General features: G+C 37.6%; 1 protein-coding gene across 2 annotated transcripts; it reads right to left on the bottom strand.

Moving 5' to 3' along the window:
* Positions 1 to 283: 283 nt before the first annotated feature.
* Positions 284 to 12,912, bottom strand: LOC110628227 (protein CELLULOSE SYNTHASE INTERACTIVE 1). 2 transcript variants are annotated; one of them, XM_021774784.2, is made up of 8 exons: positions 12,614 to 12,912; positions 11,798 to 11,963; positions 11,115 to 11,188; positions 7,377 to 10,437; positions 4,648 to 7,192; positions 1,451 to 1,905; positions 888 to 1,004; positions 284 to 793 (listed from the first exon to the last, which is right to left on the bottom strand). In XM_021774784.2, the coding sequence occupies exons 2-8, from the start codon at positions 11,798 to 11,800 to the stop codon at positions 626 to 628; spliced, it is 6,423 nt and encodes a 2,140-aa protein (XP_021630476.1). In that variant the 5' UTR covers positions 11,801 to 11,963; positions 12,614 to 12,912; the 3' UTR covers positions 284 to 625. The 2 variants fall into 2 exon arrangements, with proteins under 2 accessions (XP_021630476.1, XP_043804933.1); XM_043948998.1 differs by lacking the exon at positions 12,614 to 12,912 and adding an exon at positions 12,062 to 12,512.
* Between the last annotated feature and the right edge of the window lie 766 nt (positions 12,913 to 13,678).

The raw sequence follows: 13,678 nt of genomic DNA, 5'->3' as shown, positions 1-13,678 counted from the left end.
CATCTTTCATAACTGTTCAAATGACAATGTTAAATATATTCTAAACCTAAACTAATCGTGCTAAGTGACAACCCTTGCTCTGAAAATGACACTACCCTTTTAAAATTAATGTTAAAATTATTAATCATAACATATAAATCTCCTAAAGAAATCTAACACCAAGCTGTTAAAAAGTCCCATGCATCAATCAATCAATGAGAAAATGACTCTTAGACAAAAAAGAGGGACAATAACTTCACTGATTGTTAAAACAAAAAAGAATCTCACGCATGATTGGTATTAATTTTGTGATCAAACACAAATCTATGGAAATTTGCAAAAGGTGTTCAAACACTATTTTCCTCTCAGATTGACAAGCACACAATTTTGGTACAAAACTACAAATAAGAACTTTAACTGTTGTCAGTCCATATGGTTCCACAGATTATAAGAACATCAACTTACAAAAGAATAGGTTGAACAAATTAACCATTTTTTTTATGACTCATGGCAAGCACCTACAAAAATCAAAATCTTTTGCAAACTATTTACACTGAAATGATAAATAACTCAATTTGAAAAGGAAGAATTTTTTATAAAAATAGTATTGATAATAGAACTATACTGGGATTTCCTCCCTAAAAATTCAATTTGTGGCTGTTTCATTACTAGTGGATTTGTTAGACCATTGGAACTCTATTTCCAAATTCCTTGAGGGCCCACTTTTGCTTTCTGGCAACAAAGTATACTCTCCAGCAACTGCTCCTAGCATTACAACCCGATCAATCTGGATCGTTACTTTTCCAAAAGAACTCTGTTGTAAGATCAAGAGAGATGAACTTAAGTAATAAGAAAACAAAAAAAATAGGTAACAATGTGAAGAACATCTATATATTCCAGTGGAGTACCTTCCCCATTTTGCTCTTATTTTTGCATGAAATATGAAGCTTCTGGCCTTTCGGAGGACTCTCAAAAGACCACAAAAAGCTCTCATCCCATTCCGGATTTGGGCCAGTTGACACCACCTGATAATTATATAGTTCAGATGCGAGATAGAAGTGGAATTGGCAAATGCTATTAGAAGAGAAGTAAAAACAATTATATGCACAGTATGCTTTATTAGTTCAAGCTAAAATTTCTGGCAGAGTTCAGTTCTAGATTATGAACCAACAATAAGGTAGCACTCCAAGCCTCATCTATGTATAAAAGGGGCTCAGTTTAGGTGGCATTTTTTTAGTTTGTATACACTTCCTTGGAGAGTTCAATCTTTTAGGTGGCATTTTTAGTATGTAAAAGCAAAATATAATGAACTATAGCTGAAATGATTTGGTGATGTAAAGGCTTGTCCGTTTGTGTTTATATTTCAGTGACAAAGCTTTATTGTGCAATCATGTAAATAGCGAAATCAGAACCTCTATTCTCAAAAACAAATAGGGATAAAATCGGGGTGAAATACATAAAAGCACCTTACCTTTGTTTGTCTTGGTGGAGTGTTCCCGAGGGTAAGTTTGCAGTACACACTTGGGTTTCCCACTGACTGCTTCATGTTGTTTCCACGCTTGATAATAACTACCAATGTACCAGGCAAACACTGCAGCAGGAATTCAGCTTTCTCCTGAAATCGTGGTGGGCCAGACTGAATCAAGTATTGTAACAAGGGGATAGCATCTGCAGCAGCAAGGGATTGAGCTCTTGAAACTTCAGCTGGGCATGCTGACCAAGCTTGCCTGAGAAGGAAAAGTGCATCCAAGGCAGCTTCTTGAGTTGCTTCTGAACCTGTCTTGAGGGATGTAACCAGATGAGGTATACTGAGTGTTGCAGGTTCAGTTGCTCTCAGACGTGGGAAGTTGCTGAAGAGAGAATTTAGAGCTTTTAGGTACTCCTCATTCACAGCTCCAGTGGCCCATAAATCTTTTTCAATAGCAGCTGCAAGACCAAAACAGGCAGTTATAGGAGAATTGGAAAAAGAGGGGACATGAGGAGCAATATGCACCAAATACAAATTGAAAAGTGAACTAATTTTAACAAACCAACTAATCTAACTTGCAACACTACTATCCCTGTTCTTTATGTCTTTCAAGTATCTTCAGCACATTAGACAACTTAAGTTACTAATGCTTGTGCAATTAAAAATGGTTCCATTCAAAAAGAAAAGAACAGGTACAGAAAAAGTTGCTTGGATATGAGCAAAGGAAATATTGTTCACATGAGCTCTCTTCTGGTTCACGTTGCCAGGTGATACAGTCATGATTAAATGGGTGATGCATGAGGTTTTATATTAAGTTTGTGGAAGTTCAATCAAGGGTGCAATCCAAACTTACAAGCAACTTGATAAAATAAAGACCAGTCAAACCTCCAAAAGAAATTCTATGCAAATTCTCCATGACTTATCCGGAAAATTTGATAAATATTTCTTTTCTTTACATAAATTGAACTCTGATTTTGACAATAAGTAAGTCATATGTGTTATAGATTATAGGAAGTAAATATATTAATATAGGAAGTAAATATTGATAAATGGGTTAGTTGCTTAATCTTAGGGATTGTATAATTATAGACTTGATTTTCTTTCCTGTTTAGAGACCGTCTTTTATATATAAATAGGTTGTAATCTTTATTATGAAAGACAACATCAAATATTATATTTCTATATGGTATCAGAGCCAGGTTTGTAGAGATTTATTTTCTCTCTCGTCAAGTTTTAAATTTTTGGAGACTCAGGACTCCTGTTTTTTTGTGTTATCCATCTAGGATAATATTTGTCTCTCACCGTTCACCTAGAGAGGATGCCAAAGTCGCCTTGCAGCTCCCTTGTCAGATTCGTGGTTCGTTTGCCGTTTGGGTGTTGGGTGAAGGCGTCTTTTTGATACTATTCATTTGGGTTACCCATAAAGAGTAACTTTTGGAGTAACTTTTGAAGACTTAGGGCTCTGTTTATTTGGGTTACCCATAAAAGAGTAACATTTGGAGATTTAGGGCTCTGTTCATTTGGGTTACTCATAAAGGGTAACATTTGGAGATTTAGGGCTCTGTTCATTTGGGTTACTCATAAAGGATAACATTTGGAGACGTAGCGCTCTGTTCATTTGGGTTACTCATAAAGAGTAACATTTGGATCTGTTCATTTGGATTACTCATAAAGAGTAACATCTGGATATTTAGGGTTCTGTTCATTTGGGTTATTCACAAAAGGGTAACATTTAGAGACTTAGGGCTCTGTTCATTTTGGGTTACTCATAAAGGGTAACATTTGGAGACTTAGGGCTCTATTCATTTGGGTTACTTATAAAGGGTAATATTTGGAGACTTAGGTTTATGTTCATTTGGGTTATCCATAAAGGGTAACACTTGGAGACTTAGGGCTCTGTTCATCAGATATTGTTCACGGGAATTATTGGTAACATTTGGAGACTTAGATTTATGTTCATTTGGGTTATCCATAAAGGGTAACACTTGGAGACTTAGGGCTCTGTTCATCAGATATTGATCACGGGAATTATTCATCGGGTACTATTCACGAGTACTGTTTCTCGGGGGTACTGTTCCTCGGGTACTATTCACGAGTACTGTTTCTCGGGTACCGTTCACGAGTACTGTTCCTCGGGTACTGTTAACGAGTCACGAGTACTGTTCACGGATTCGAAATTCTATTCACAGTAAGGCGTTTTACCAAGCTGAGAAAATGTGGTCTCCCGTTCTAGTGCTGAATCTAAATGTCGAGTCATGGCAAAAACCGTTTGTGAAGTTTTGTGGGTACGTCAATTATTGGAAGAAGTTGGGTTTACAAATTCGGTCTGTTAAGTTGTATGGGACGAGTTGATTATATATGTAACAAGTTGGACATAATTAACATTTATGCTCCAACTTGAGGGGGAGTGTTATAGATTATAGGAAGTAAATATATTAATATAGGAAGTAAATATTGATAAATGGGTTAGTTGCTTAATCTCAGGGATTGTATAATTATAGACTTGATTTTCTTTCCTGTTTAGAGACCGTCTTTTATATATAAATAGGTTGTAATCTTTATTATGAAAGACAACATCAAATATTATATTTCTACAATATGAAAGTTTAATTATCCCAGAGCCAAATTCAATAACCAAAGCTAAAATAATGAGAAAGTAAAGATTCAATTCATGACAGGACATGTCAAAGAAATTGCCACATCGAATGCAAGTAAATTCTGGGCTGTTCATCATTCAATGCAAACTGTCAACCAAATCAGGTTGAACTGAATAGACACAGACAGTTTGTTTTCATTAGTAAAAAATATGAAATCAAACCATCTATATAATTAAATATCCCTTTTTAGTTTAAATTAGAATAAAATATAAATATAACTTTTTCCATGGATTGCTGGCTTCATTTATGTGGGCATATATTTTGTAAATTAAGGATTGCATTATTAAATATTATATTAATAATTTAGAACGTTTCAGTTGATATTATTAGACTATGTTACTAGCAACTATATTGAACACGTATTTATACCACAAACTACTTTTGCAATTGGAAAAAAATCATAATATTTCAGTCTAGTATTATGATTAGATTCTTCACTTAAACAATTAAGTTCAGTTTGAAAACGGACAAGAATATTGCAATTTGGTTTGGAAATTACCCACAAAGCCGCCCAATTATGCATGGGAAAGACAGAGAACTTACCAGTTATGGCTCTGACTGTTTCACTGGAAGCATATTCCTGAATGGTATGATTTGAGAAGAGAAGTTTAACAAACATTGCAGCCTGGACAGATGTATCCGGATCACTTGAACCAATCAGATCCAATACAACCTGAACACCACCGGCTTCTGCAACTGCTCTTTTGTTAGACCGGCTGTACATAACAAGGTTCTGCAAAGCACATATAGCCACAACTTTCATTTCTTCTGTAGGCTGCTCTTCAAGGACATTGACTAGAGCACGACAAGCTGAAACTGCATCAGTACTTCGAGCCAAGCCCTCATTTTGGAATAGATCCCCAAGTGCCAAAGTTGCCAGTAACCTTGCCTGCTGAGCTTGAGTTTGTGGATCCAAGAGGTACTGGGACAAGGGCAAGATTGCTGATTTAGTAGCTTTTGATTCTCTGATCTTCACATTGTTGAGTAATACTTCCAGAAGCCTTGCAGCTGTTTCCTCACACTGATGACCTCTGAGTAGTTCCAAAAGAGCTTCTATGGCACCACTTTCAGCCATTGCTTCAGCACTAGTTCCATCATCACTTTCTAGCACCAAAAGGGCATTCAGTGCACCAATTACTGTACTTTCTGAGCCCGATCGGAGCAACCTTACCAACACGGCAACAGGCACTTCCAAATAAAATTCCGAACTAAATTGCAGAATGCTAGCTAATACAGAAGCAGCAGATTCCCACAAGGCATGAGGAAGAGAAGGATCAGCTTGCAATATCACTTTAGATAGCTCGTTCACACCTCCCTCTTTCGCAATTTCATTTGGCCATGTGAATGCAATGCTAACAAGAGCCTTGACAGCTCTTTGCTGCAAGATGTGTATGCCAGAACCAAGAACTCGTATGAGGGGCCCGATTACTTGCTGTGTCAATGGATCCTTCTGAAGATGTTCTTCCAGGAGTAGATGTGATAGAAGTTCAGCTGCCAACTGTTGAACTGCTGGAGCTGGAGAATCAAGCAATGGAATGAGTGGTTCAATAGCTTGGTGAGAGGTGAGGTTGTAGTCAGCACGACATTGTGCATGCTCCAGAATGTTCACTAGAACCTGTAATGCACTATGTTGTCCTTCAGGCCCAAATTCTGGTCTTGTAAGCAGCAGGAAAAGAGGCTCAACCACCTTTGCAGCAGATGGTCCCTTAGCAATGGTAGCATTATTGGTCAATATTCTAAGCAATTCTGCAAATGAAGCACAGATAAAATCAGGTGCTTCATGGAGAATATCAAGTATGCTTTCAATTACTCCAGCTTTTACCATTTCCATTTTACAAGCAGGCCTGTCTTTGCCCAGCTTCACTAATGCTCTGGAAATAGCTTCATGGAGCATGTAATTCCTACCATAGACAAGGCCAACAAGAGGAATAACTGCACCGTGTGCAGCAACTAGTTCTGCCAGTTGCTCATCATCAACAAGTTTGTCCAGTGCATGGACAACTGAATGCTGAGCAGGACTAAACTCTGTAACAAGGAGAGAAACCAGAGGCTCAACACAGCGTGCAGCAGCCATTGTGGACCTGATTCGTGTATTTCCAAAAAGAACACCACATAACTCTGCAGCATCCCCTTTTAGCTCCATTGAACAATTTGAGGAAAGGATCCTGCAAAGGACGTCAACAGCATTCATCTCAACATCTGCAACTGCAAGGGCCCGTGATGGGTTTTCACTCAATAACCTAACCAATGCAGCAATAGCAGCATGCTGTTCTTTCTCCATCCCAGTATTAAGGATCTCCACCAAGGGCTGGACAGCTTGCCGGGAATTTTCTGCATTCCTGATATGATCAGCAGAAAACAGGCTTTCCAATGCTTTAGCAGCACTATACCTTGCACCTCTTCCACCCAAACGTAGGACTGCCACAAGTTGACTAACAGCACCAAATGCAGATTCATGTCTCCGAATTTCAGCACTGCTAAATAGGATCCCTAACAGCTCAGTTGCAGCTTCTTCAGTTGCGTCTTGGGGACCAAGTGAAAGATACTTTGTCAAGGCTTCCAAAGCCCCTGATTCTACCATTACAATCTTATTTGGTGGACAGTCTTTTGCAAGCTGAGTAAGAAGCCCTAGTGCTAGAAAAGGTGCCCCAGGGCGATCTGGAATTGGTTTGAGTAGATCGACCAGGGCAGGTATGGCTTTTCGAGAAGTAGCCCCAACCCTTATGTCTTCAACCCTAAACAACCTCTCAAGAGCAACTTGGTCCGGATAACGCACCAAAGTAAACTCTGATGATAATTCCAGCAGGTCAGATATATCAACATCAGCACAGCCAAGTAAAGATATAAGGCCACCTGCTGCCCCTGAATTGGCAACGGATAGAAGAGTCCCCCTACTACCATTACAGACTAGACTTGCAATTGCTTGGGCAGCAAAATATCTGTTTGCACCCTCCTCTGACTTCAACAAATTTGCAAGTACTGGTATAGATTTCATGGTTGCATGTGCTCGTATGATATCTCTATCTTGAAACAGAATTGCAAGCAATAAAGCACAAACCCATATGCTGCCATCTTCACCAAAGTCACTCTGCATGGGGCAAAGTTAATGAAAGCAAGAGTTTAGACTAAATGCATAACAAGGAACGACGTGATAAATGTTAGTACATTACTATGCTCAGATCTCAGAATTTTGATCCTAGTTTCTTCAGGCAAATGATATAGAACAAGAAGTTGTAATTGTTTTAGTTCAAAAAGGAAGAGGGAAGTCTGACCTGACTATATTGCAAAAAACAATTTGAGATTCTGTCTGTTAGGACTTCAACTGCTCCAGCCTCCATTATCACAGTTTTACTTTTCTCATCATGACAAGCTAGTATAGAGAGTAGCCAAATAGCTAAGTTATAACCATAAATTAGTGCTGTTCCAGTTTTGGAGTCACCATTCCCAGCTTCTTCTTTAGTATGCCTGCAGATGCTAATGACTTCCTTGTCATCATCACCTTGACTTCCCAAAGGAGAAGCCTCTGAAGAATTAAGCATTATAACAAGTGATTGAATAAGATTGGTGCATGAATTTGATTGATTAAGATCTTCCACCACCCTCTGATGACTAACTTTTGCAGCACAAATTAGGAGTGCAGCTCCCCCAATTTTTACCTTTGGATTTGTGGAATTGATCACCCTTCTAGCAACTGATGGTATACATTCAGAGGCAGTAACAACTGTGTCTCCTAAAACAACAGGCTGATCCCGACAGAGTCGTGACAATATTTCAATAGCTTTATCCTGCAACACAGGTTTTGCATCTGCAATGGCTGAAACTATTGGGGTTATACTTCTTGGGCATTCAGCTAAAACCGCCCATGCTGGTTTAATGTGGCCGCTGGCCCCTTCTGACCTTGACAGAATAGCTAGTGCGTCTAATGCCTCTGATGTGGCGACAGGTCCACCATTACTGGATTCTAAAAATGAAACTAATGCAAGGACAGTTCCAGCACGATTAACACAATCAGTTACTGCATTATCAATTCTGCGAGAATGGAGCAGACGAGCAATTGCTGCTGCTGCATGAGTCTTTCCAGAAACTGTGCCCTCATCCAAAACTCTAGTTGCTGGCAGAATAATTTCTTCAGGAATGGCTTTATCCGAAGCTTCACCATCCAAAATAAGATTTGCCAGAGCACATGTTGCCTGCTCTGCAACTTCCAAAGATGAAGAGTTAGCGAGCACAACTAAGGAAGACAATGCATCCCGAGCAACAGCAGCCACATCTCGGTTCTCTTTAATCGACAGAAATATGGCAGCAAGGCAATGACATGACTCTACTAAGATGTTCTCAGATTCCACATTTAGGAATTTCATCACTGACCAAAGAGTTTTAACTGCAATACCACTCTCACGCAAGTCTTTCCGGACTTCAAAAATTCCAGCCAAAGCTGAGGCAGACTTTGCCTGAGTCTCTTCTTTAGTAGAGCTCAATATCTTGATCATTGTTTCTATTGCATCATTTGCAGCACTGCCTTCCCGTAGTATATCACCCAAGGGAACCACAGAAAGCATACTCCTTAGAGCATCCAGAACATATACTTTTGATTCAGGTAGATCGCTGGTTAACAATGCAGTGAGCTGGCTGATAGTTGCAGTATCAGATTTATGGATTAAATGATTTAAAGTCTTTGCTGCAATTTCCTTCCCATTGGGGCTCCCATTCTTAAGTAGCCACAATAATGCAGGAACAGCATCAGCACTTTCAACGCATGCACGTATGTCTTCACTGTGATTGCATAGATTCCTAAGAATCGTTGCAGAATCTTCCTTTGCTTTAGCAGACCCTGTCTCAAGAATTTGAACAAGTGGAGGAATACCACCAGCAGCAGTGATGGCCCATTTGCTTTCATCATTTTCATTAGATAGAAGGCAAAGCAATGCAACTGCACATTCTTGTTGTTGTTCTGATGAAAGCCCAAGAAGAGATATCAAAAGTTGAACCCCTTCACGGCCTTGGAGTGCACGCCACAAGCTGCCCTCATTGTTGCATAGTGTGAGAAGAGCTCTTATAAGCTCATCCTGAACTTCATTGGTCGCCATTGTGATTAAACCAACAAGCAATCTTTTTGCTTCAGAATTTGAAAGTTTAATGGAAAGGATGGAATTTCCATACAAACTGGCCAATGCTTCAATAGTACGTTCCTGCACAAGAAATGGCAAGCGAGGCTTGAACTGTTTAACCAAAGTCTGCTCCATAACCTCAGGATCTGATGCTCTTGTAGATTCAGCTTTACTATCATATATCATCAAAGCTGAAGCTAAAGCCCCTAAGGTGTCAGCAGTCTGGGCAGGTGAAGAGCATGATTCAAGGCTTTGACCAAGGCTTGAGATTACATATGACAAACCACCAGAAATGTTTGCAAGAGCACACATGGCATTCTCCTGTAAGGCTTGGGCATACTCACCCTGCATGTATTCTTTTGAAGGAGCTATTGTGGCATTTATCAAGGCAGGAATACCATTAGAATTGGCAATCTCTCGTCTTGCTTCTTTACACTGTGCAGAAAGAGACTTAAGAGCACCAGCAGCTTCTGCCCTAACAGAGGGTTCATTACCAGGTCCTAATAGTTTAAGCAGTTGTTTAGTGGCCTCTGCTGCCAATACCTTAGAACAAATAGTTTCATCCTCCATCATCATACAAGCAAGAAGAAAACAGACATTAGCTTGAGTGCCTGACTTTCCAGTTGTGAGCAACTTCACAAGTATATCTACTCCTCCAGCCTGTATTGTTGCAGGCCAAAATCCTTCAGTGCTGCTGGAGAGGTTTTTTAGTGCTCCCGTCAATAAGTTATCAACCAAGTTGTCAGTCTTGAGCCCATTTCGAAGCAGCTCCCACAGCACTGGCACAACTCCTTCAGTTGAAAAAATTTTTGATCCAACATGATCTCTAGCACCACCCTGAGAAACAGCATATATCGTCTTTGCTGCTGCAATTTGACCTTCTGCGGAGCTTGACTTGAGGAGACCAAGTAATGGCGGAATGCATCCTCCAAGTAAGACTTTCACCCTTAGCTCATTCTCCTTACATAGAGATCCCAAAACAGTAGCAGCCTGTATCTTCACTCCAAAAGATCCTGATCGGAGAAGAGAAACAAGCACCGGAACTGCTTGAGAGTGAGATCCAACAGCACTGAAAGCATTTTCCCGTGTTTCAATAAGTTCTAGCAATTGCCTCAAGGAATATTCTTTCTCTTGTACAGATGAGGAACTCTGCCGCAACTGTTCAATGCATTGTGCAACACTTGCTAACGTCCCATCTGGATCCTCCATGCTACTGCTACGGTCTCTGTATATGATTTAAAAGCGTTATAAAAATAAATAGATAATGATGCCAGAATTCTCATTTCTATAATAACTTACTAGGAACATCCTCCTAGTTGGTCTCATGGTGAGAAAAAATAACTACTATTAGCCAACTCTAGACAAGATATGATAAGGACTCAGAAAGCAAACAAAGGACATCCCATTATTTAAGATGCAAGCATATGGAAACAAGACCTATTAGCCATTCAAAGCAAACTTTTGGATTCAAATCAAGTACGGGATGTCGGGATCAAAATCAATCCAGAAACACAGGAAACAGGTGTAGAAAATAATATACATATTCAACAATGGTGAAATGAACTCAAAAACCGAAAGGTAGATGGTTAAAATCCTTGAATTTAAAAAGAAAATTTTCTTGCAGGTAGATGGTAAAACTCAAGGAATATTCTTTCTCTTAGAAATTTCTTGCAGGGGTATTGCTCAAATCCTTGAACCTAAAAAGAAAAAGAAAAGGGAAGAAAAAGATAAAAGATAAAAGATAAAATATTGAGTCCCTTCCTCTTACAAAGGCACCTGTTAGCACCAATAAATCCTGCTTCAAGGGCAAAGACCAATGAATTGTGTGCCCAATGCAGCAGTATAAGGAGCACCTAATGAACAAAGTAGTAGGCGTTCTACATTGAGTATATCTGAACTCACCTCACACTCATCTTCATAATTGAATGTGGAGTTGGGGGCTCCGAATCTTGAAGCTTTCCATCAACATTCTTTTCCTGCAATTATGAGTGAGAATGAGGATGGAAATTGCACAAAACATTATCAATTCAATATTGAACATAAATGGCAATTATGAGAAGCAACTGGAAAATTCAATTCCAAATTGGTTTGCCCAACCACAAAAATAACAAAATATAACTAACGTTCTTGATATATGAATATTAAAAACACACAAAGAAGGTTTACGGAAGATTTTGATGTTCAATTATCACAAATAGCAATGGACTAATGGTACATCACTTAAAATAATTAGTAGCATTTCCCTTGTTTATCTACATTTGCCTAACTTCATATTTGTGCTAGAAACAACCGTTAACAGTCTAAGTAGCTCTACAAGACTACTGAAACAGGCATAGAGAAGTGCAGCTGGTAACACAATGTTACTAATTTGCATAAGTTTCCCTGTTGAGTCTATCATAGATTTGAAGTATCTACTAACAAACATCAGGATTATCCAACAGAACTAGACATATCAATCAGCAACAAGAAGAACAGGATCTAGCCTATCCAATTCCTTTCCAAAATGAGCATACAAAATCAATATCTACGACAGATTCCTCACTGTATATCCTCATAAACAAATGAATAGAAGAAGAATAGATTACCATGTCGTTAGCAGCAAGGTTGCTGCCATTCGTGGCAGCAAACCTCCAAGCCAGTGTAGCCGCCAGCTTTACTTCACTTCAAGATTTCCAACTAAAAGCAAATCAATCAAATGCTGTGCCCCTCTCCAGATCTACCTTCTGGACAGGATCAAAACATCAAATCCCCCTGCAACAACGAAACAAAAGCCCAAGTGAGAAACAAAATAACAAAACAATTTTTGTGAAATTAATGAAAATGCCAGATCAGGTAGGCAATCACGCTACCTGAACTGAAACAACTTTAGAAGATGAAGAATAAGAAAAAGAGTATAATTCGCGTGTAATGCTAGCGCAACAGCTAAATCTGAATCAAAGCATTTGACATCTAAAATGAGTGCCACGATATTGAATTGCTCAATTTCAATTGTCCTTAACTACTAGGACACAGATCAATCACTCTGCCTTAGCTTACATTTCCAAAAAGCGCCGTATTTTGCACAGAAAATTATATTAATCCAATACAAATCTCAGTTTGACTTTCCATTCTATAAAAGAAAAAGATTAAAGAAAAAAAGTAATAAAATTCCACAGCTTTGCCACCTACAAACAGATGAAACCGAATGAAATCGGAGACAACCGACATTTTTGGAAACAGATAGAAGTGAATTCAAAAAAGAATTCAGTGAAACAAAAGTAGATCGAAACATCAAAACACATTAATTTTCACTATTAATTGAAAATGAGCTTACCAAACAAAACAATAGAAAAATACAAAAGGAATGAATCTAACAAGAGATTTGCAAGAATCCAAACACATAAAAAGCAATGAATCAGCACCTCAAGTTTCGCAGAAACGACAAATCTCCATCAATGCCAAGAATACCACACATTAAAACACAGAGAAAGAATAAGAAACGGAAGAAGAAGGAGAAGAAGAAGAATGGTGCATCTAAAGATACCGTAGAGGAGAAGGGAGCATGAAGAAGAAGCTGAGAAAAGGCAATGGAGAAAGAGAGATATTTATTTTTCACTTTTTTTAATTTTAATTTTATTTTTCTTTTCTGTTTCTCGAACGGGTATTACGTTTTCATAGTCATAGATACTCTGAGAGAGAGAGAGGGAGAGAGAGAGAGAGAGAGAGAGAGAGAGAGTGAGAGAGAAGAAGTCAAGCTATGCTCTGCTATCAGTTAGCTTACACAAGTACCACCGACAGCTTCTACCTCAATTCCTCGGCTCGGCTCGGCTCTCCGACTCTTCAAAAAACATATTAAAATATTTAAAAATTTTAAAAAATTAATTTTTTGATTAATTTTAATTATTAAATATTATAAAAATATTTAAAATATTTTTTATATAAGAAAATTAATTAATAAATTTTTTATAAATCTGAAAATTAATTAATTAATTTTTTTTGAATTAGAGAAAATAAATAATAAAAAATTATAAAGATTAATTCATTAATTATATTAAAATTTAAAAATTAAAATATAATTTATATAATATAAAATATTTTTCTATATTAACAACAAATTAACAACGAATTAAATGTTATAAAGAAATTTTAAATTTTTAAAATTTTTATTTTTATTTTCATTTATTAACTAACAAAATTATAAATAAAGTGACTTTTAATTTAAATAATTTATTTATAAAGAAATTTAAATATTAAATTTTAAAAATATAAAATTGATTTATTAATTATATTAAAATTTAATAATTAAAATATAATTTACTCAATCTTTTAATTGAAAAGGTAATAATAATAATAATAATAATAAAAGGCAAGCTCAGTGCAGCTGAGCCAAACTGAAAAGGAAGAAAAGAAACATGGCCATGCCTGGCGCTGTATTTCTCTCTCTTAGTTGTCAGATGAATAATAATAATATTCACTTAGTTTATTTA

The sequence above is a fragment of the Manihot esculenta genome, chromosome 12 (genome assembly GCF_001659605.2).
Source record: "Manihot esculenta cultivar AM560-2 chromosome 12, M.esculenta_v8, whole genome shotgun sequence".
In the NCBI taxonomy this organism is placed as follows: Eukaryota; Viridiplantae; Streptophyta; class Magnoliopsida; order Malpighiales; family Euphorbiaceae; genus Manihot; species Manihot esculenta.
The sequence above is the reverse complement of the archived record's forward strand: the minus strand, read 5'-3'. Positions and strand labels throughout refer to the sequence as shown.

Coding starts and splice junctions, on each gene's coding strand:
- LOC110628227 (XM_021774784.2), bottom strand. Junction 10,438..11,114: donor ATTATGAAGATGAGTGTGAG/GTGAGTTCAGAT, acceptor AATCATATACAG/AGACCGTAGCAGTAGCATGG. Junction 7,193..7,376: donor GTTTTTTGCAATATAGTCAG/GTCAGACTTCCC, acceptor TGCCCCATGCAG/AGTGACTTTGGTGAAGATGG.